This window comes from Stylophora pistillata, chromosome 2, assembly GCF_964205215.1.
Source record: "Stylophora pistillata chromosome 2, jaStyPist1.2, whole genome shotgun sequence".
Taxonomy (NCBI): Eukaryota; Metazoa; Cnidaria; class Anthozoa; order Scleractinia; family Pocilloporidae; genus Stylophora; species Stylophora pistillata.
The window spans coordinates 34,787,378-34,811,374 of NC_142520.1; the positions used below are offsets into that span (position 1 = coordinate 34,787,378).

The 23,997-nt window shown below is 37.8% G+C and overlaps 1 protein-coding gene and 1 pseudogene across 1 annotated transcript; one reads left to right on the forward strand and one right to left on the reverse strand.

Annotated features, from left to right (window-relative positions):
• The first annotated feature begins 2,265 nt into the window (after positions 1–2,265).
• On the forward strand, positions 2,266–5,535 carry LOC111334577 (uncharacterized). Its single transcript, XM_088747199.1, has 5 exons — positions 2,266–2,601; positions 2,689–2,838; positions 3,300–3,420; positions 3,934–4,058; positions 4,250–5,535. Exons 1-5 carry the CDS (start codon positions 2,277–2,279, stop codon positions 5,143–5,145), a joined length of 1,617 nt encoding a protein of 538 aa, XP_088603325.1. The 5' UTR covers positions 2,266–2,276; the 3' UTR covers positions 5,146–5,535.
• Positions 5,536–20,653: 15,118 nt separating this feature from the next.
• LOC148739228 (uncharacterized) lies at positions 20,654–23,774 on the reverse strand (annotated as a pseudogene).
• Positions 23,775–23,997: the final 223 nt, after the last annotated feature.

The following is a 23,997-nucleotide window of genomic DNA, read 5'->3' on the forward strand; positions in this document are numbered from 1 at the left end:
TTTCATTTTCTTCATATAATACGGGAGACTTCAAGTGAATGTTAAAATCATCAAGAAAAAATAGCTCTATTACAAAAAATGGGATTTTTATCCTTATTTGATATCATGAACAGATACAATTAAAATGTTTGCAATTAAAATTAAAACCACTACCACTTAAAATTACAATATCATCATACGGATTGAAAAACAATGAAAGGTTCTGATCAAACAGAAATAAAACTAAACGTACCAATGAGGTTTAAATGATTTAAGATCAAAACTGTTACTAATTAAGGTTACAGTATCATTATAAAAGTTGAACGCACCTAATCGTACCATATTGTGATCCCCTTAAGTTATCTTGATTGAAAATCTCTTTGAAGAGAAAATTCTTGATCTTATTCTTTAAAACTATGAGAGATTAAATTTATTTTAGATTGGTTGGGAGTGAGTTCCAAAGTTTGAGAGTGGCAACGTTGAAGCCTCTATCACCGTTAGTTCTCAGATTAGACTTATTCCTGTTGTGCTGATATGGTTGAAGAAGATCAGGCAGATGCTTCGGTAACATGCCGCTCAGTGCTTTATATGTAAAATGTAAAATCTTGTACGTAATCCGCTGTCCAATAGGTAATTGATGCAGTCGACGTGAACCGAGGTTATATGTTAAGTAATTTTTGTTCTGGTAGCTGGATGATAATATAAATTTGTTCTGTTGTCTCACGACGAAGTCACTAGATGTAGAACGCAACGTTTGGACCGCTTATTGCAAGTCTTCTTCAGGCGACCGGGTCGACTGATTGCGGCACAGCATCATGTATCATGGTGGTCCGTTGTGATTGGTCCATTTCGATCCGGCTATTGTTTCAATGTACCATGGTTTCCTCATGCGATCGCTGATTTTTCGCGCTTCGTTGGTTTTGATGTTTTTTTATTATAGGCATCCACATTTCTGGGATTTTGGCTCCGTTATCCTTCTATAAGTTGTTTGGGTTTAGTCTTGTGTGAATTGCCTCTTTCACTTTCCTTGCCTTCTACATCTAGGGACTTTGTCGTGAGACAACAGAACAAAACTTATATTATCATGATAATTTCTTATCTCAGCTATATTTTGAAGGTGCTAGAAATATGTTTTGCAGGTGTCAATAGCATGATTCTCTTAAATCATCTAACTATTGAGAGTTAAGCCTATTTTCTTTGCATGATTAGAGATTTCGATGCATTTCCCAGCCATGGATTTAATCGATTGGCAGAGCAGGAATAATTATCAATACGTTAGACAATGACCTTCATCGTCTCATTGTCGTTAAAATCAATAAATACATGGTTACATCTCGCAAAATAAGCACTTTCACTGGAAGACATTTTGACTAAACCTTCATACGAGGGCCTAGCACAATGGCGCGAGCGAGGCCGGAAAAAGTTTTTGTCCTAACGTGGACGCCAAAAATTTTTCCATACTGCCCTCCCTTACAATCAAAATTTCGTTGTAAGGAAAGGTGAAGGAAGCGAGTTTTGAAAGTCTAACATTTTCTAAGATATTTTCTTAGAATATAAAACGGTGTATTTGCATCGAAGCTAGGATATCATGTTTTAACTTTCGGCCAAAGTTGGTCTGAGGAAGTCTGCTTGTGGCACTAAGAGAAAATTTGCGTAAATCTTGTTACATAGTTACACCACTCGTGCATGTTGTGGCCTGTAGAAAGTTTCAATTTCAACGCCAGCTAACTTTTAAAGTTATTTTGCCCATACCAATCTCTTTATCGATCTTGAAAAGTGAGGAAGGACTGATACTTACTCAGGTAGGCTCTTAAAAGAGGAGGTGAACAGTGTGCTATTTGAAAGAATAACTTAAATGTTTGCATCAGTCAAAAACAGTTGCTAAATGCGTATGGGAATGAGCCTTATGAAGGTCAGTTTACTTTATGAATTACGATTAGATTTGTGCTTCTTTTGGTCACCGTTCGATGTACTTAGTAAAAAATATTTCTGCCATTCAGTATTTGCATTTAAGAAGCTCTGAAAACTTTTAACTGGAGAAATACGTAATTCTTTCGCTGCCTATCGACCGATGCCATATCTCACGCACGCCTTTTCGAAGCACGCTTTAAATTTTTTGTATGCGTGTCACTAATCGCACGTCATGTGTGTGTGCGATATGTCATACTGCAAAAAACAAAGCTGAAAAATAATAGCTTCTGCAGGATTTTATTCCTTGTTTTTCTGTTGACGGCCATATATTCGGTACTACTATGCGCTCAAAATTTATAATTTCATTACAGGAGAGATTAAACACAATGGTGGTCCAAGAGTTCTTTCATTTACCGGTTTTCCTCTTCCTGTTGGCACTGTTACATTCAGTATCTACTCAGTACAACAGTGATACACGTGAAGTCTCCATCTTTGGCATGATGCTTCAAAACCACATCTTTAAAACAATCACTGGAGCAGCACTTAGCGATGTGTGTCTTCTGGAATGTTATCGTGACGTCAGATGCCAAAGCTTTAATTATGTGTTCACCCAAGACAAGTGTGAGCTTAGCGACCGCACGAAGGAAGCCAGGCCTGAAGATTTTGTACCGAACTCTGAGAGATATTACTTCAGGCGAGATATGAAGAGAGGTGAGTATTTAGGCACTTTTATTCGGCCAACTGTTTTAGAGGGGAAACATATCAGGTTTTTCTCTCTTTTACTTCCTCGTTTTCTAGCTCATCTCGGTGCCATTCCAGAGCTGCCTGCAGACTCGTGTAAGGAAATCAAGTCGAGTGAAGGTGGACAAGCGGTGAGCGGAAAATACTGGTTGAATTTCATCAAACCGGACACTCCTGTGTTGGCTCACTGTGACATGAAGACTGAAGGTAGAGTGAAACAATTAAACAGAACTGATATACAGTTAGCTTTTGTGCCAGGTACAGTCCTTCTTAAGTGTTGATGGTAAATCTGATCGTCTGGTGGGGTGTGCCCCTGGAAAGAACTGTTACTATAAAAACTAAAAAAACAAAAAAAAAAACAGAAAAAAACAAAAAAAAAACAAAAAAAAAAACAGTTACAGCAGATATTGCATAGTCAGAAGAATATATATTATGATTAAGTATGAATGTATCATTAACGATATAAGACTGATTAATGTATGAATGTATGATCAACGTATATTTTCTCTCATGACAGGACGGAAAACGCGTGTACTGTAAGTACTTCCCATTGTCCCATACAAAGCCTTAGAAAAGTTTTCTAAAGCTTTGTGTTGGACAACGGGAGGTACTTACAGTACAAGTCTTTTCCGTCCTGTCATGTAAATGATTTGGATACACATTGACAGATGCTGATGAATGTAATACCTCCATTAGCGTTTGTGATGTGAACGCTGACTGCAGAAACACTCTGGGATCGTATCGTTGCTCTTGTAGAACCGGTTTTTATGGAGATGGAAGAAATTTTCAGATTATATACAGCTCTCAAGATGTTATTTCTGTCGGCTGTCTTCGACTACTACTTCATTAGATTTTAATTTAAATGAGAAATTCAGGTGGAAGTGATATGAAATTTTCCCATTGTTTTCTTTCGATTCGGGTTCTTGATTTTTTTCTTGATTTGTTTTTAATTATTTGAGACTTACAAAGTAAGAGGTAGGAAGGTGAATTAATGCAAAATCGATTAAACTAATCATCATTAAGTTGGAACCTCCACGATCAACCCTAGATTTCTTCCCCCTCTATTTCCAAATGCTGACTATTGACCCAATTTTCGTTAGTGTATGATTGATGTGCAGATCTTGCGGTTATTTGATCAGTTAAAAGTCGTGGGAGAAGATATGTCCAGATGAAAGTTGCGTAATGTATTGACAAGGAAGTAAAAACATGAAGGCTTTCCGCTGTACGATGGGCTTTTCTTAAATGTTGCTTGGGAGAAACAAAGATCAAGAGACAAAATTAGTTGCTAATGTGTTATTTTCTAGATATTGACGAATGCAAAGCATCTATATTATTTTGTCCGATTTATACGGATTGCCAAAACACGCAAGGCTCCTATCGCTGTTCCTGCAAACCTGGATTATTTGGTGATGGATCAACTCGAAACCGTAAGGAGATTTGGTTTTTTAAGAAAGTGCATATTTCTCACCAAGTAATCGACTCACCGACGTATTGAAGGATAAACTTATTATTTTATCGCATTTAAGTCATTTTACATTTTTAGCGGATATTCATTTCATATATTACACAGGCATTTCATTTGTAACTCGATCATTCAGGCATTTCATCTGTTTTATAGGAACATTTGATCTTAAAACCAATGGAAGAAGCGGACGCTTCGGTATTAAACAGACCTTTACCGTTACACGGACCACTTGCTATCTCATCAGAGCTTGGGGCGCTCGGGGAGGAACACATTCATACAATTATGGAGACAGTCGAGGAACATATTATGGGGGAAAAGGAGCGTTGAAAGAAAACAATTTCTTTCTGAATAATGGAACAGTGCTAAATATTGTGGTGGGACAAAGAGGAGGAGATTCGGTGGAGGTTGTAGGCGGTCAAAGTACTAACAAGACAGCAGCTCAGCTCGGAGTGTCCGTGGAGGACAATGCTGGCACTGGAGGAGGGGGAGGAAGTTTTGTCTATACTGAAGATAATGTGCTGCTGCTAGCGGCCGGAGGAGGAGGGGGTGCGTCTGGTGGATATAATGGTGTAGATGGTCAGGTGGGATCAAATGGAACCAGAAGTGTGGGGAAAGCTTCGTCACAAGCTCGAAATGGAGGTACAGATGGGCAGCCAGGTGAATGTAACAGTGAGGGCGCTAGCTACCATGGAGGAGTGGGTGCGGGTTGGCTTGGTCAAGGTTGTACACGGCTAGGTACCTCTCACGGGGAAAGAGGTGGATCACTTGCTCAAGGCTGGATTGGAGGTCGAGCGGGTGGCATGAACAGTGGAAACAATGGCGGGCCTGCACCAGGAGCAGTGGGAGGGTTTGGCGGTGGTGGAGGAGGATCAGAGGATAACGGTGCATCAGGAGGAGGTGGAGGGTACTCTGGGGGAGGCAGTGGTACCCACTCAAACCAAGCTGGAGGGGGAGGAGGTTCGTTTTGCAGTGGTCAGAGTTGTTCTGGTTTGACTGGTGGGAACTCAAATGATGATGGCCTTGTGCAAATTATAGAATTTCTGGGCTGATTCCAAAACATTTCTTGAATATAATAGTTGTTTTTAAAAAGACTGATTTTTTGTATGACAAGAAACTTTAATTGTGCTGGTAATTGCAGCCCTTCGGGCTCCTTAACAAGAAATGATAAGAGTGTTGGTCTTCACCCTAGGTTTCAAATTGTCACCGTCATTGCTTTTTTTGTTGAGGTAGATTTCAAACGTGAAAAAGGTTGCAAGACTCCTCGTTTGACATATCAAAGATACATCTGTTTTTGGTCGCGAACGAGCATAAGCCACACCCAAACTGATTTTCCTAAAGTTTTGAATTTTAAACAACAACAAACATATGAAACAGGTTGCAAGAAAAAGGGTTGCAACAGGTTGCAAAAACAGATCAGGTCTTTCGGAGTATCTTTGATATGTCAAACGAGGAGTCTTGCAACCTTTTCATATGGATCGTGCTCATATACGTTTTGAATTTTATTGCCAACGCAAAGGTATGAATTTACATATAGCATTTAAACTACGCAGCCTCTACTATTATCTGTGCTTATTTCAACAAAATCAAACACTTACGGTATTGAATTAAAAAAATAATCCCACCACAATTCGGTAGAGATAATCAGTTCTCACCACCAAAACAAGCAAACGCCAACATTAAGGTCGGCACACACGAGGGGACTAGTCCCTGCGACTAGTCCCAGCGACCAGTTTCATGCGACTAGTCCCTTCGTGTGAACTACACATTTCTGTGGTCGCAGGGACCAAAATTTTGTCCCTGCGACCAATCGTAGGGACTTGTGGCATGAAACAAATGTTTTTCCCTTCTTGTGAACTGTTTGTGCGACTAGTCCCTGCGACTAAACGGTAAATAAGCCAATCACGGGTCAGTATGATGCGTGACTTCCGGTATTTGTAAACATTGCAGTTTCTATGAATTTTACCTGACTTCCAGATTTCTACAACTGAAGAAGAAAAAACTATTTCTAATTTTTGTAAACATATACAGATGTCTTGGAGCCGTTTTGATGGAACTTTTTACCCTATTTGACTCTGTGTCTGTTAAAAATAAAATAAAATAAAAAAACGGAACACGTAAAAGCATGAATAATCCGACTGAATAAGTGTAGTTCGTTTGCGCTGATGTTTAATAGTGCTACAATGAAAAGTTACCAAATTTTAGTTGTTTTCGTGTAACGCCCCAGACTAAGAAACATCATTTGCCTCTTAATTTTCCTATGTTCTTGTGCAATTGAGTGCCCTCGTGTGAACGCCTTAAGAGACTAGCCCCTGCTACCGGTCCCCTCGTGTAAACCCTTCAAAGACTTGTCGCCGGGACTAGTCGCAGGGACTAGTCCCCTCGTGTGTGCCGACCTTTATGAATGAATAGAGCAAAAACTATTGGTCGGTTCTTGTGATCAGCTTGAACAAAGTTCCATAGAACTGAGACTAATAACTGTAGTTGCACTGGATACCCATTTGGCCACAAGTTACGACATAAGCACAGAGATTTGAACTTAGATTTTTGGAATCGCTTTAAATCGCTAAACAACATCTCATATGTACCTTGCAGTGAAAATTCTGTAAAATTGTTCGGCTGCTGTACATATAGCCCAAAGGAACTTTCACTTGCCAACAAATTCCTACTAGATTTTTTGGTTTTTGGTTTTTTGTTTGTTTTATCTTTTTATTATTTTTTTTTCAGGACAACTTTAGTATAATCGGGTAAAGTAAATTAGCAGTGAATATAGAACACTGGAGACTTCATAAAAAAAAACGGTTAATACAAAATTTAATGTGTGTCTTTATGTGTGTCGTTATTGTTCAAAAGATAAAATTACATATCTTATGTTACATCTAATACAGGAAATACACTTTCACAAAGCTACATTATACTTAAAAACAATTCTATTAAAAAATGTATTCTTAAAACGGTTTGTGCGAATAGCGGGCATGACAGGGGATTTATTTCTCAAATTATACCTCGTGATCTTGGTCTCAGGGAAGTAGGCTCTAAGAGGATGGCTCAGGATAGTTGAAACCTTGCGACAAATTTTGTGATCTTGCGTTTTAAGTAAGTCACCTATCACTAATTTCTTAGATATGTATTTACGTTTAAAACAACGATCTAAAAACTGCTGGGCTATAGTTAGCTCTGACTCAGAGGCCCCATGCACAGATAGAGCATAAGTGATATTAGGTAGGACAATGGAATTAAATAAAACATCTACTTCTGCTTGGCTACATCCTTCCTTGCGGAGGCATCTGATAACGTATAACCCTTTATTAGCTTTACCTAACTTTTCTTTTAGGTGAGTACTGAATTTGCAGTTCGGCTGAAACGTGAGACCAAGAATGGTTATTGTACTAGTCTGAGGTATGCCAAAAATACTTTTGTAGGCCTCGGCAGTGTGACCTTTTTTATACATAATAAGCTCTTTACATTTAGTAGAATTTGAATTCATTCTATTTTGGCTTGCCCACTGTAAAAACTGATTTATTAAGTCTACAGAGTGATCTTTATAATAATATACCGGAGCAATAATCGTACAGTCATCAGCGTATTTGAAACCAAGTGTCTCGTTCCCTAATTTAATTTCCAGATCGTTAAGAAATATATTGAACAAATAAGGTCCTGAAACACTACCCTGGGTTGTGCCCTTGTTAACTGTTTTCCAATTACAGACATGATTCCCGAAAATAACTCTTTGTTTTCTATCTCGCAAAAAACCTAACCACCAGTTTATGATATACGGGTTAAGTGGTAGACTCTTAAGTTTCTCAGCAAGGAGTTGATGGCTCACAGAGTCAAAGGCCTTACTGAAATCCATCGCGAACATCCGCACTGCCTTGCACTTGGGATCATCAAGAAACTTGCAGATCTTATTCTGTATAAGTAGCAGAGCATCTGTGCAGCTCCCTCCTTCTCTATATGCGAATTGACTATTCAACAACTGTTCTTCTACCGGCCTTTGGGCGTGAATCTTATAGACTGCCTTTTCCAGGGCTCTTGCTATTACAGGGGTTACGTTGATCCCTCGGAAGTCCCCTCTTGCCACTGGAACATCAACTTTTGGCAGTGGGTTTATACTTGCCCTTTTCCACGATCTAGGCCATTGGTGCGTAGCGAGAGACAAATTCCATAGCTTAGTAATGATTGGAGTGAGGATCTCCGCATGGTCTTTCCACACCCAATACGGAATTTGGTCAGGACCAGTTGCAGTCTTCTTTAGAGTACTCAGTGAGTTCCATACATATCGTTCACTAATTTCCGGGACTTTCACCTCAGGACCAATTTCAAGTAACGCGGGCTCAACGTAATCGCCATCCGTACACAGGTCGCCGAAATACTCGTTCAAATCTTGAGCGGTCTCTCTATCCAGCGAAACGTTTGTGGACCGCCGGCGTTGAGATATCAAGTCTACGTTTTTCCACCATTCTCTGCTCCCCATTTTGCCCTCCAGAAGCATCCTTCTGTTTTCGCCAATAACCTTCAACACATTTCTACTAAGCTCTCTATGCTTATTAGTACGTAAAACAGAGATGCGAGACTTGCTACGTAGCATGTATTTAACTAGCGGTGTCATCCAACTTGGATCACGGGACGAAAGGGAAACCGTTCGTAAAGGCATGCACCAGTTAATATTTGCCAGGATCTTCAATTCTAAGATGTTCACAGCTGTTTCGATACTATCCGCCTCCAAAACATCATCCCAGCATTCTGATGCGAGGGCAAGGTAAAGAGCTTGCTTCCTATGCTCACGACAATCCCTAAATTGCACTTTCTTACGAATAGGCTTGAGTTTCTTGCCCGCTGGAACTATAAATCCAATGTGATCCGTCTTAATCAGCATCTTTATAGATAAAGCTTTTCCGAAGAGCTCTGGCCTATCCGTAAGACAATTATCCAAAAATGAATCCCCTCGTGTTGGAAAATCCACTAAAGCAGTCCAACCAGTAATGCGTTTAAGTCTCGTGAGATCAAGGTGATTAAGATCGCCACCGCAAACAATAGTAGCGTTTGGGTGATTATCCAGCATTGTGTCAAAGACATTAAGAAGATAATCCATTAAATCACATTGCTGGTATGATGTCTTCGGGGGGTGATAAAGACCAGATAAAAGAATGTAATTCCCACTTGGCAGCAACACAGTTAGGCAAATAAACTCGTATAAATTAGAACGATAAACATCAATAACTGAAAGATTACTCCTTGTATAGATAGCAACACCTCCCCCATTCCTTAGATCGCATCCAGACCAATTCCTATCCCTTCTGAAGATATTATAACCCGAGATATTGACCACCGTATCGGGTACCTCAATTTTTAAATGAGTTTCCGACACAACACAAGCATCGATGTCATTATTTCTTAAGTCGGCCTCCAGAGCCACAACCGCTCGCACCCGACTAGTTGTTTTCCCCAAACTACAGATGTTAATAAACAAAAGTTTAGGGACAGCAAGCTGACCAGAACTAACAGAGGTGTGTTCGCGGGACACCACTTGTTTTGGTACACTGACGAGATTGCTAGGGTTTCGTCGTTTTTCAACCCGCAGTCGGGGAATAGCAAACCCACTTTCCGCCCTTCGTCCAATGACGACAGAAATATTCTGAATAGATCTCTCCTTCACATGCTGAACATTTTTTCTCAAACCTCCCCGATTACCACGAAACCTGAGTAGCTGTAGTTTCTTAAGCGTCTCTAAGACAGGGCTCGAAGGTTTACCAGATTTCTTTCTCAAACCGAGTAAATAGTTTCTTCCATAACATGGAATCTTACTTTCGTCCGACCAGGTTTGCTTTCGTAGATCATAGCTCTTCTCTGAAGAAATAGGACCAGGGTTCGTCTCCACATCCATAAAAACTGTAATATCTATCGTTAACAGGGAGCAATCCGTCGCCGCAAGCAGTATATAACCATGTTTAACCCATTTCATGATAGGCCTTCGAAGTCTATCATGGCGGTGCACTCTTGTTGAGTAGCACTTACGAGCTGAGAAGGAAATTCCAAAGATGTCGCAACCAACCGAACTTTTTCCTCTCCAAATAGGCTTGAGAGAGTCAAAGTCTTCATCCAAGTATATATTGTAATAAAATTGAAGCTTAAAATTGATTAAAATAGCTAATAGAAGAGGAGCCAATATCCTCGTGGCCGCCATACTCGGCGCCTGCGCAATCAATTAATAGTTCCTCCAGAGGAAGAGTTTCAAAGGCAGTGGTTTATAAGTCCCATTACTTTCTGTTAATTATAAAATGCGATCTAGGATCATGATATTTAAATACGATTAAGCTAATTAACATCTTGAGATTTAATGAGACCTTGTAGAAGTTTACTTATAAGAGCGTGCTTAAATACAGATATGGGGTTGATATTTGGAAGGGAGCTGTACAGTGAGTTCCATATATCAACTATCGTTTAGCAAGTTTTGTAAATAATGAATTCATAGCTACTGGTCCTAAGTAAAACGAAATGGACACTTCACCGTGGGAACACTACTCGAGTTATTTGTTGTATAGTACAATGAAGAAATTAAAGGAAGCGATACGAAAACAAATCGAAAATTTGGATAACCCAGCTGAAAGCGCGTAAGAGCGCAAAATACTATGCCACAAAGCCAAAGTCATGCCCGAAGTAACATCATCCTCAAACAAGCTCTGTTCACGTGTAACGGCGGTTGTCGGGAGACAATCGCGGGAAACATTTCATTGCTGCATCCTGATGTCATAGATTTTGTAAGGGTGTTAGAAGGGAAGCAGTGTTTACTGTTGGTTGTCATGTGACCTCTAAGTAACCAATAAGAGCGTGCACTGTAGAATGAATCAACTTTTATCAGCTCCCTTGGAATAGCCCCACCTTTGATTTATCAATATTCCCAATAATTCGCATAGGTTTTCAAAGAAACTCACTTATGTATCGCCTCACTTTTTCAGCATTAAAAATTCGTTTCAGGCATGAGAGACCAATGTACATGGAGTGAATCGTTGATAACTTTGTTTTTTATGATCACTTGACTAAGAACTGTTTTAAAATATCTGAACATGACCTTACTGCTTTCTCTTCACGAACTTGATTTTTTTTTCCAATAACAGCACGATGACAGGTTTTTATTCTCACAGCTCCTCTACCGATCTCAAATGGAAACTGATTTAGAACTTGGAAACCTATCCAATTTTAAGCATGGAAAGGTGAATGGAGGTTTTGTCCCATTTTAAGTTCATCTTTTCTCTCGTCGCCTCCATCAAGGTGAAGTAGCGAGCCTAGTAAGGGGGGCAAACTTGCAACTGTACACCAACATGATAAGGCACGCAAGCGTCATAAAGACATACCAACGTTGATTTTAAATTTGGCACTATCGAACTGCTGGTGAATGGCTGCGAAACATTCGGGAACTTTATATCTCCACCGATGGTAAATTGAAAGGTCTTCCGGGAAAAGAAAGCGAAGCAATGAAGAAAATGATTATGAATTACCTACTTGCGCCCACGTTTTTCTGTTTTAAGCGCAAACTAATTGTCTTATTTATTTCCCAGCGGATGGACTTTGTAGAAGAGGGTGCAATATAATATGCGGTTTCTATAACCGTTATCGAATATTCTTTGAAAAATGGTTATTTTTAGATACCCTTCAGTATGGGGGCTGATCTTCAGGTAGAATTATCCGATTAAATATTCTGCTTTTCCTAAAGCGCTCGGCTCCGTAAACGCCCATTGCAGCTGACTTCACCTTCGGACGGTTCTTTGAACTACAAGCAGGGTCGAAAAGATAAAATAATCAAGTTGCTATTGCAAGGCGCTTTGTACGCTTCGATAAGTTAATTAGCCAGTAGTTACAACTGAATGGTTTGAATAAAACTGACCAATATATCGCTGGAACGATATATCGCAATGACTTATTCCTGACTCAGCGATAAATCGCTGAAATGATATTTCACTGAAGCGATATATCGTGATGATGTTTCGCACGCTCTAAGATATATCGTTGTAGCGGTATATCCTTGGAACGTCACCTCGTCGGAGCGATTTATCACTGGAGCGAGACTGATCGCTGGAAAGTTCCGCTATCTCGTCGATTTATTGTTCTAAGGTGTCGAAAAAATGTACGCTATACCGTCGATAAATCAGTGAGATGTTGGAAGAACCAAGCGTGATAAACGACGATAATCGTTTGCGTTTCTTTTGCACAGTACTATAGATACCTTGAAAGCTCAAAAGAAGAAGCCACGGGGAAGATTGCAAAACTGGCTTGTTTTTCATTTGAGTTCTCATCAGGCCTAACCAGTTTTACCTCTGTTCTGATCGTCTGTTATCACTACTTTTACTTTGGTATTTTGACGAGTCATCGAAATGTCATAGAACTACACAAGCTACTGATTTTCAGTCGAAAATCTGGCAAAACGCCAGTGGCGTCACTAAAAGTGAACGGATTAACGATAACTAGTCCGTTGGAGCTATCAAACGAATTCAATAACCACTTTGGTAATATTGGTCCAAAACTTGCCAGAGATAAATTGTGATAGTGGTAGCTATCAAAGATATCTTACCGCAACAGATAAACGGTTTAAGCTCCAACCCACCGATCCAACTAAAGTATTTTCACTTTTAAATAAACTAGACAAGTCAAAGGCAACGGTCCTCGACAAAATATCTGCTAGGTTTATCAGGGAATGTGCTGATCTTATTAATTTTGTGTGCCGATATATGATATTTTCAATCAATCTATTAGCCAAAGGACGTTTCCAGACGACTGGAATTATGCAAGGGTTCTCCCTCTTTATAAACAGGGTGACCGCTGCCTATTTGGCAGAAGAGCACGATATTCTATGTCAAAACCAATCAGGGTTTCGCGCTAATCATAACAGCTTTGTTGGAAGCGACAGATTCTTGGGCATATAATATTGATAACGAGAATATCGATGGAGTCATTTTTCTAGATTTGAAAAAAAGCTTTTGACACTGTTGATCGTAAAATCCTTCTATCGAAACTAAACTATTATGGTATACATGGCAATTCTTTCACATGGTTTCAGTCATATTTGGAAAACCGACCACAAAAATGCTCTGTGAACGATCGCTATCCAATAGCTACTCATTGACTTACGGCGTCCCTCAAGGGACCATCCTCGGTCCATTATTGTTCTTGTAATATATAAACGATCTTCCAAATTGCTTATCAAATTGTAAACCGAGAATGTATGCCGATAACACGCACCTCACATATGCTGGAAGCAATCTTGAGAGTGTTAAGTTTTGTCTAAATGAAGACCTAGAAAACGTCTTCACCTGGCTACAAGCGAACAAACTCACATTGAACATGACCAAAACCGAATTCATGCTAATAGGGTCAAGGCAGAGACTGAATACCCTCGCAGCTAAACCAACAATTAGAATGAACAATACTCAAGTGAGCTAGGTTACAGCTACAAAATCGCTTGGTGTAATAATAGACGATAAACGCGATTGGCATAGTCACATCGAAAAACGAACGAAATAGATCGCCTCTGGCATCGGGGTCCTAAAGCGAATTAGGCACCTGATCCCGGCATCAACCTTACATCTCATGTACCAAGCTTTAGTAAAACCTCACTTTGATTACTGTGACATTGTTTGGGGTGGCTGTGGGAAAACGCTACGAGACAAACTGCAGAAATTACAGAATAGAGCAGCCCGTGTGTTGACGTTCTCTAACTATGATGCTGATGATGTTTAGAGGTCTGCACGGGCTAGCTCCAGGGTATCTGTATTCAAAGTTTACGTGGCGTGACTCTGCTTATGATCTTGAGGACCCTGAAAATAAGCTCAATGTTCCATTACCGCGCACTAATTATTACAGAAAAAGCTTTAGCTACAATGGCGCCACATTATGGAACAGTCTACCACGCGATATAAGGAACACAGAGTCTCTGGGGGTATTTAAACGTAAGATCAATGACATTCTTTAAGTCTAACGCACGGCATTCACGGAAAACAGCTTTAGTGTTATAGTATGTAGTTTGAGTTGTAAATATCTTAGCATATATGAAATGCATTTTTATGGCTGATGAATTGATCGTGCTTGAATAAAGATTACATTACATTACATTACATGCGCATGAAATTAGTAGTCAATCATTTAAGTCGATTTAGGCAGTGACAGTACCCTTTCTTTCTCCAAAAACAAAAAACAAAAAAAACAAACAAGCAAACAATAATAAAATAGGCTTTAAAAATGATGGTTAGGCATTGGCCTTACAAATAGTCCAAGAAAAGCTGAATGCCTAGCACCACAAACCTTATGATAGCATTCCACGTGTTTAGAAATGCAAGCGGATTCTAAAAATTATTCAGAGGACAAATTTTCCCAAATCGTGCGTCTGCAGAAAATCAAGCAGGCAGTTTAACATGAGTGATTTCATAATATGCTCAAATAATGGCATTCCTACAACACAATTCTCAGGATCCCTTTACATCTTTAGACAACCACCAGAAAGTCTCTCGAGAAGTTTCAAAGCTTTCAGCAAAAAGTGAGCATCATAATCTGCACATTGTTAAAAAAATAATTCTAAAACGGTGAAGTGCAATATGTAATGGCATGGCCTAGATAATACCACAAATGTGGAATAATCTGGGGTGACACTTTGAAAACAAAAACCAAAAAGCAATTCGCTCTTGATTCCTGGGGGAAGTCATGCTGAACCGGTAATAAGACATTTCATTTAGGCCTATTCAACTTTATTGCCAGTTTGCTACTTCCAAAATCTTCCAACTAATGATAAACGATTCAGGACCCGCCCATAAAGGTTAGGGAAATCGTACATCAAAGGACGACTGTATCGTCTTTTTTAATGGAGAACAGCTGGCGTTACATGTATTGTAAGGCTGAAATAAACTTTGCGACCGAGTACCACGACTCTGCAAAATTTTGAAATATGTGAAAGTTTTTTGTGCCTGAAGATCAAACCCCATGCAAATTTTCTACTTACTTCAAGATCCCTCCAGTTACTGCGCTAAGAAGACATTTCGAGAAGGAAAAAAGAAATACAGTGTTTGTACGCTCTGATCCTTTGTAATGCCTCTGATGGCTGCAGGAGACTGCGGCCCACGGTAACAGTCAGCGGTGCGTAACAGGAAACAAAAGCAAAAATCTCGAACTACAATCAGGAGTCACAACGCGTGAAAAGGGAAAATGGACTTTGCTAGCGGTATTGCCTTTTATATTGATTAGCATGCAAGTGCTCAGTACTATCGATTGCTCGGTATTATAGCTGCCATCTTTGATTTCTACAGCATCGAAAGGCTGGGAAAATAAAGGAATTTTTACCAAGGAAGTGGACGCGGTCAAAACGAAGGAGAGGGGAGGGGTGGAGCGATAAATATTTTTCGCCTTTCCCCTTCCCACTCTCCCACCGTCCAAATAAAACATGGCAAGTTTAATAAACGTGGGCTATGTTTTATTTATTCATTTTTTCAGTAATATCCTGAGAATTTTTTTTTTCAGTCAGTTGTGAACCTCTAGTCCCAGTTGCTAACTCGAAATAGTGGAACACATCCAGAGCACAGAGAACTTAGTCAGGCGGAGACATTGGTGCACACATTGTAAGTTGTGTAGCCCGCTGGACCTGTGTGTATACACCATTAAGCCAGAAAATGTTCGATGACCAATGTTGCAATTCTATTCTCAAACATCTTTAGCATGTAGATACAGATCAGCTTCTCTGTTAATATGGTACGTTGAGCCAAAGCTTGGATTACGGAACAGGTGATAACTAAATTCGTGCCAGCTCTAAATATACCTCTCTGGCCTCAGACTTTAGGTGCGATGTAAGTCTCGCTGAAGGAAGTTATAAAAGTTGAATAATGTTGAGAGACTGTAACATGAATCATACAATTTATTGTTTAAGCAGTAACGCCATAGGGTAAACTTAAGGAAGTGTAAAAGACATGTTTTGCTAAGGGTTGTTTCATGAAAAGTAAAAGTCTCAGCATATAATCCACGATTTAGGGTCACAAGTAATGGAATTGCAGAGTCAACCTTTTGCAAACTACAAATAATACATTTACTCTGCAATTGTTACTAATTCGAAGCTGAGAGAGAAATGATATTAACTTAAATTAATTTACTTCAGTTAAATATGCAAAAATAACCGAGGCCATTTGAACTTCAGCAAAACAGTCATGCACATGGACCGAACAGATATCAGTTATAAGGGAAGAAGTTACGGAGCCCCCCGTGACATCGAGCCAATCCAAACGAGGGATCCACCTGTTGGTGGCTCAGACTTTATTCAGGACGATATTGAGAGGACTGAATGGATTGTACGTTTTGCCGTTATGTTGGTTTGCCTACAGAGGACTCTGATGTCCGGTGGTAAGTTCAATTTGTGGGCCAAAATGAATCGTACAGCTTTCACTAGGAAAGGTTTTGTTTTTCATTTTTTATTTCACCAGATATATTTAGTAGGCCTGTTAAAAGAACTTTATTGCTGAAGGAAGCTTTGCTTTCAATCATGGCGCGCATTTATCATACGGGTTGATTGGATATCATAAAAATCCCTAGTAATCCCAAGAAAGCTATATTTATAGCGCTTGCTCCTGATCCAACCTAATAAATGAGTTTTTTGTTAGGAGAATATGAAAAGCTCTTCTATCAAATTTGCACCGGCACGATTGACGTTTCATTTGCGTGATTTAAGGCCAATTGTATACAAATAAAGGGACAAAGAGGTCAAGTGGAATTATTAACTAATGTTCAAATCAGATTCCATTGGGTCAATTTGTGTCAAGGTAAATTTAGATTTTCCACATTCCGACGCACGCACTGACGGCCTTAATGTTTATTTACGAGTATCTAGTGTTAAGATAGGAATAATTGTAGCATAGTAACCTAAGACCATTCGATTGGCTCCTAAAAAATGAAGGCATAAATTTATCCTTTATCCTTTGACAGCATCGAGCTGGAAAAGATAACGTGACAACCAACAAACCAGGCCTGTTTGATTGTAAAAAGATTCACTTCCAACACCCCTTCTCTGGTGGACAGGAAGTCAAAGTATTTGCCTCATTTGGACATACTATAGTAGGCTCAGGTCACCGTTATGGTGCAGCCGTCTTGGTTGAGTCTGTGTCAACGAAAGGATTCATGGCCTGCGTCTTAGAATATGGAGACGGATCGAACGGTACTTCTGAAATAAACTGGGTTGCTTTGCAGTCTGTGCCACCAGGATCTCAGTTAGAAACCGTCCACTTAAAGGCTTGGACCACCGGGACGAAGTGTAAGACAATTACCTTAAAAAAGGTTGGAAAAAGGATGTTTGCTTATTTATTCTACAAATACCGTGACATGAACTTTGCGTTTGATAAATTTTCGAATAACAGGCATTAAGATACGCATATCAACAACATTAATTATATGGAAAATCTTACCCCATAAGTGAGTCTGCTGTCCTTGACATCTGCATCTACAAAAGGGAAGCATTAAATCTACATCTTAGCATAAAGCCTTAACTACAACCGTGAATTGAATTAGACAGCCATTTGGCCAAAGGGCGGAAAAACCCCGCCAATCGTGAATAATAATGTTCACAGTTTTAAAATGTAATAATGATAAAATTCCAGCCACATGGAATCAGCAGATAAGCTTAGTATCCACATTAAAAATACTTTTTTATCGCCATCGCTACAATCAAAGCGTTTTTAAAGGCTCTTCTATAGTGACCACTATTAATAAGAGTTAGAGGCGAGCTACATTTTTAATAGAAAATGTTATGCCTTTTTATGCGTATTCAACTTGCACTTACCAGAAAGCCTTCTCTCCCCAAGGGAAATGACTTCTGCGGAAAATCGTAAGCGCAAGTTGTTAGAATTGAAAAATAGCGCGCCGAACGCAAAATCTACTCAATTACTGAAACCTGCATCTACACTAAACAAATTGTGACTGAAACGATCGAGGAGCAAGAAAGGAAACTAACTGACTGAAAATGAAAGTCCAATACTTACCATCATCGTTTTCCTCTATGACCGACATCATGGAAGCGTGAATAAGTGAGCCTGCACTTTCTAGTGCCTCCTGAAATGCCGTAACTTCGGCCAAAGGGCGGGAAAACCCCGCCAATCGCGAATAATAATGTTCACATTTTTAAAAAGTAATAACAATAAAATTTAAAAAAATAACAAAATTCCAAAAAAATTTAAAAAAAAAACAAAAACATTAAAAAAATCCCGTTACGCGGTTTCTCGTTACGCCGTTACGCTGTTACTCGTTACGCCGTTACACGTTTTACTAATAACCAGGTGTAAGGTGGAGGGAAATAAAGGCAGTAATAATAATAATAATAATGATAATAATATCTTTTAGAGGGACCCAACTATTGAAATCATCATCATAACCTTTCCATTTAACCAGAGCTTTTTAATTTTTGTAATCTCTCTTTACAACTTTATCAATTCTAATTATTTCTTGTTTAGTTTTCAATAATTCAGGCTCATAGAAACTTCCTTTAATTTTTTCATTATTCAAATCCCGTAATTGATAGGTAATTGGATTCGTGTATTGTATTTTATCAATAGTGAATATCTCTTCTGTCCAATTTGGTGTATAGCCTTTATCAAACAACTGTCTTTTGTATTTTGATATACGAACCTTATCACCGATTTTATATTTCGGTTTTTGTTTAAACGAATTGATATCACCATATAGATTGAAATAAACCATTCCTTGGTTTTTTTCCTCAGATGCTTCAACAGGAGTCATTTTGATTGAATTGTGTTTGGTATTATTGTATTGACTTAGTATTTTTGGTAAAATGTCTAGATATTGAGTGTTACCTTGGATAGTGAATTTTTTCCACATTTTGTTTTTAATCGTTCTATTCCAACGCTCGACAACAGATGATTTCTCTTCGTTCTCAGTTGAATATGATTTAACATTATTTTTATTCAACAATTCTTCAACATGTTTATCATAAAATTATTTACCTTTGTCAGTCAACAAGAACTCTGGCTTTCTTCCTTCTTTTAATATGGTTTTAAATGCTTGGCTTATGGATTCACCCCTTTTATCTTTCAAGGGTTCAATCCAACCATATTTACTGAATACATCAATAACCATAAGAAGATATCGATAGTCTTTGTTCCATTTACTGAATTTCTGCATTTCAACCAAGTCTGCTGCCCAAATTTCATCAATATGATTTACGATTATACGCCGCCGAGTAAAGTTACGCTTGATTGGTTTGTGTAATTCATCTGCTAATTTTACTTTCCAATTTACTTCACTCGACGGCTTTTTCCGTTTTTTTGACTTACTTTGTTTAACACCGAGACCTAATTTTTGTTTGATATTAATCAAGAATCGAGCTGTTTGTCCCCATTTTGGCATCTCTCCATAAGGTATTTGATCTAATGATTTAACCATGTGACGATCACAATCACCTTTGTTTTTACCCATATCATAACATACATCATGATAAGCGGCTATTTCATCGACTTTATTATAAGGCTTAACATTCCATTTTGTAACCTCACCAGTGTTTTTATGATAAACTACTTGCTGATCGAGTGGATTGTAAGGTCCCCTATATTTATATCGAGAAGGAGTCCATCCACCTTTTGGTTTTGGTAACTTACCAATCATTTTATGAATGTCAACAGCACCACCTTTATAAAGTGGATTATTTGGATCATAAACACCTTGTGGTGAATACATTTCCATTGGATACCATTTTGAATAATCAATGTTGCCTCCACTTATCTTTTTACTCAAATCATTGATGAAGCTGTCAAGAGCTTGATTGAGATATTTATTTGCTGTTTGTTTGATTTTATTCTTAGCATAATCGGATTTGAGAGCTTTTGCAGTACCTATTCGAGCAAGATAAGCTCCACTGTTGGCTAATCCTTTGAAAACCATTTCACCTAATGAATGACTGTTACCTACATCAAACAATGCTCCACCTGATTTATTTTTAATTAATTTAGTTTTGGTTATGCCACATTCAGCCCAAGTGCATTTTAACATCATTCTGCCATTTTTAGATGGTTCATATCTTTCACTTCCTGGAACACATTCTGTAACTTTTTTCTCCTTAACACAATACGTTTTCATATATAAATATGTTATATTATAAAAGTAACTTATTAATTTTTAACAAATTTGGTTTTAGTTATACCACATTCGGCGCAGTTATATTTTAACATCATTCTACCATTTTTAGCTGGTTCATATCTTTCACCTCCTGGGACACATTCTGTTTGTTTTTTCTGCTTCACACAATAGGTCTTCATATATGTAAATTATAATAATCTTCTGAAATAATTTTCAATGAATTTTTCGTTTTTGATTGTGTCATTTATATCAAAAACTTTGAGAAGATCCTGATATGATGTACCTTTTTTCATTTAATTTAAAAAATATAAACAAAAATAACCACAAGTTGATGTTTTAATGTTTTGAATTTGATTGTGTTGATGTAAAAGAGTTAAATTTTTATTTTTAGCATGATTAACTAATTCTTGAAAAGGCGGCATTCCAAATGAGTCGAAATAATTTATTACATTATCTTTAACGAAATTTGTTACCCAATGTGAACCAGATATGTATGGTGGATGCTTGTGCATTAAGTTTGTATCTGTAAATAAGCTTTTTAGGATCCTTTGTGACCTTTTCAGGTTGGGCAGTTAGATCGAAATAAATAACTCCGAAAACAGAGTTAAAATTACACAGATTAAGCTGTGTTCCTGAATTATAATCATTCTGCCGCATTGTGTATTTCATTAAATCGTCAAATATTCTCATTTTGGAGTCGCTATCGTATTCCACTTCAGGATAAAGTGTATTAGCTCCATATTCTATATTACAAGTTAAAAGATAAGAGCCATTTCCTCGATCCTCGTTAATATTGAAAGTGTCATATTCATAAGGATTCGTTTCTTGATTATTGTCTTTTTCACTTTAAAGAAATACAAAAACATGCTTTACATTGTCAATGGTTGGGCTTATCTGAAAAAATCCTGTCGATCTTGTGGTGGGTGATTGTTCAAAGATTTCTTGTTTATAATTCCATCTGTTGACTTTATTGAAGTTTGACAGAAACTGTTGAGAAAGACTGGCTTTAGGGGTCAATCTTGGAATCCATAAATAGAAACGATCGATAACAACACGACCATCATCAGCTGCTGCTGCTTTCCAAATCAGATCTGCGTCTCTTGAAAGATTGACAGTAAATTGTAATTAAAAGGACGTAAAGACAGCAGAGTGACAATAACTCTCAAAAAAGAAACAACAACTTTGAGTTTAAATTTACAAGACATGTTTCGACATTCTCATGTCATCTTCAGTTGCAAATGAGCATTTAACTGTTGTACATTTGAATTTAAATTAGGGTACGTTACAAACTACGTGTCAGTGCTTACGTTACATTTGAATGTTAAAAACGCGAAAGATGTAAATAGCGCGCGCTTGACTAGATCAAAAAATAAATAGATAAAAAATAATACAAAATTATTCATTATCATCTATTATTCATCTATTATTTATTCATCTTGTATATCGCAAGAAGACGTTTACTGGCCTTCTTACCAATTATTTCAGCTTCGCCCCTTTGGTTTACAAATTAGGTTTAGTCAGAACGTTGATTGACAGAACATATAAGATCAATAATTCCTGGGTTGGTTTTCATCTAGATGTCAAGAAACTTATTTTCTTGCTACGGAAAAATTGTTTTCCATCTTGGGTCATAGACAAGATCATTTACAGGTATCTAGCGAAGAAAAAGAATCCTCCTACTGGGCAGAACGCCTCTTCTAACTCCGGTAAACCTTCTGCGCACTATTATAAACTTCCCCACGTTGGTCGGTTTTCGAACGTCGCTCAGACTAAGTTAAGACAACTACTCAAACGTTATTGTAGAACTGATTTAGATATTAAGTTAGTCTTCAGTACATTTAAACTCAGAAACATGTTCAGTGTGAAAGATTCAGTACCGCTGGGTCTACGTTCGCGTGTCATATATAAATTTTCATGTGCTGGCTGTAATGTCAGTTATATTGGTGAGACCACTCGCCACATTTGTACAGGAGTTCGTGAGCACCTCTTGTCGGACAAAACTTCGCATATTTACAAGCACCTGCAATCATCAAGGGCCTGTCTTGACTCTTGTGATACTGAATGTTTCACAATCTTAGATTCTGCCCCTTCAAAATACCAAATTAAGATCAAAGAGGCATTGCATATTAAGTGGGAAAAACCTATCCTTAATCAGCAATTGAAACATCTAGAATTGTCTCTTTCCTTTTAATGATGTTGTTCCTTGGTCTTTTAATTTATTTTTATTATTATTACATTTATTTTTTTATTTTTTATTTATCTATTTATTTTTTGATCTAGTCAAGCGCGCGCTATTTACATCTTTCGCGTTTTTAACATTCAAATGTAACGTAAGCACTGACACGTAGTTTGTAACGTACCCTAATTTAAATTCAAATGTACAACAGTTAAATGCTCATTTGCAACTGAAGATGACATGAGAATGTCGAAACATGTCTTGTAAATTTAAAATCAAAGTTGTTGTTTCTTTTTTAAATTGTAATTGCTTTGGTGCTAACATTCGATCCTCAAGCTCTTCAAAAAAATGAATAACGATTCAGAGGAATCTTTACGTTCACATTATTATTTCCAGTTGTCAACAATCGTCGAGCTTCGAATCCACTGTTTTGATTTGCATTAGCTATTCTGTGGTCTGTGTCAAGGTACCAAAAACTATTTTTAGCAACACTTCTTGAATAATTATCACTGTTTTCAAGCAAATTCTTCAAATTCAATACTTTGTTAAGATTATCAGTGTCGTGAATGATTTTACCTCCACTTTTGATAGTCATCTGATTGATCAATGAACGAGAACCATTTAATCACTGTCGCACGATCTGCTTCATAAGCAGTACCATCAGCAAGCTTTTGAAGCTGGAACTGGACCTCAAAATAAGCATTATACCAATCGAAAAAACTACTTCGGTCGTTGATGCTAAATTTATAACCACTTTTAACTTGCGACTAACCATTGGCTGGTAAGCAAAAAAACTTCATCTAGTTGAAATCTTGTCATTTCGTGTCGTTCTAAAAAACCCCTGGTTCTGAATGCCATTATAATTATAAGTTAGATTATTTTATCGTCCACTTCCACTTATCAAACGATTTAAAATCATATCTGTTGATTCTTCTTGTTTCTTTGGTTCTCTTTTTTTAATCTCTATTGGATTCATTGATGACATTCTTGGTGTAGTTTTTTTGTTTCCATGTAATGTTTTCATTATATAATCACCAGATTTTTGAGAAACAGCTTTCCCAAGACGTTCTCCAGCATGTGAAACACCTGCATTAAGAGCCTTTTTAGCAAATGGTTTGGTAACATTTTTAATACAGCAGATGCTATAGTTTTTATTGGTTTCATTAAATTATCGAATATTATACCAGAACCCTTATGTTTATAGACAAAACGACCCAATTTTGGACGATAGATCTTCTTCAATTAAATTTATCTCATTATATTAATTGGTTATATTATTTATTGACTTTAATATCAATGAAAAAGCTGTATCTTGACAATTCAAATCAATGATTCTTGGTTTACCGTCAGTGATATAGATGCGAATTCTTGATATTCTCTTTCTGTTGATTCAGGTATATTATGTATGCTCCCGGTCAATTCAATGATAAAGACGATATCTCTGGGCAAAAACCGAGTGATAATGGCGACTTTCATAAATTTAATAATCGTGTAAAACCATTCAAGCTTAACTTGGACACTAATAAAGGTTATTATTCATCATGGTTTGGAATTAACATGTCCCGAGGTGATGAATCAGAATACACAGTTGCTATCGAATTATGGTGGAAATTAAACAAGATCG

What these genes read in the sequence shown, in the direction of transcription:
- LOC111334577 (XM_088747199.1), top strand. Translation starts at nt 2,277, where the DNA reads ATGGTGGTCCAAGAGTTCTTTCATTTACCGGTTTTCCTCTTCCTGTTG. An exon ending in CAGGCGAGATATGAAGAGAG is followed by an intron (nt 2,602 to 2,688) that starts GTGAGTATTTAG and finishes CTCGTTTTCTAG; the next exon opens with CTCATCTCGGTGCCATTCCA. An exon ending in GGAGATGGAAGAAATTTTCA is followed by an intron (nt 3,421 to 3,933) that starts GATTATATACAG and finishes GTGTTATTTTCT; the next exon opens with AGATATTGACGAATGCAAAG.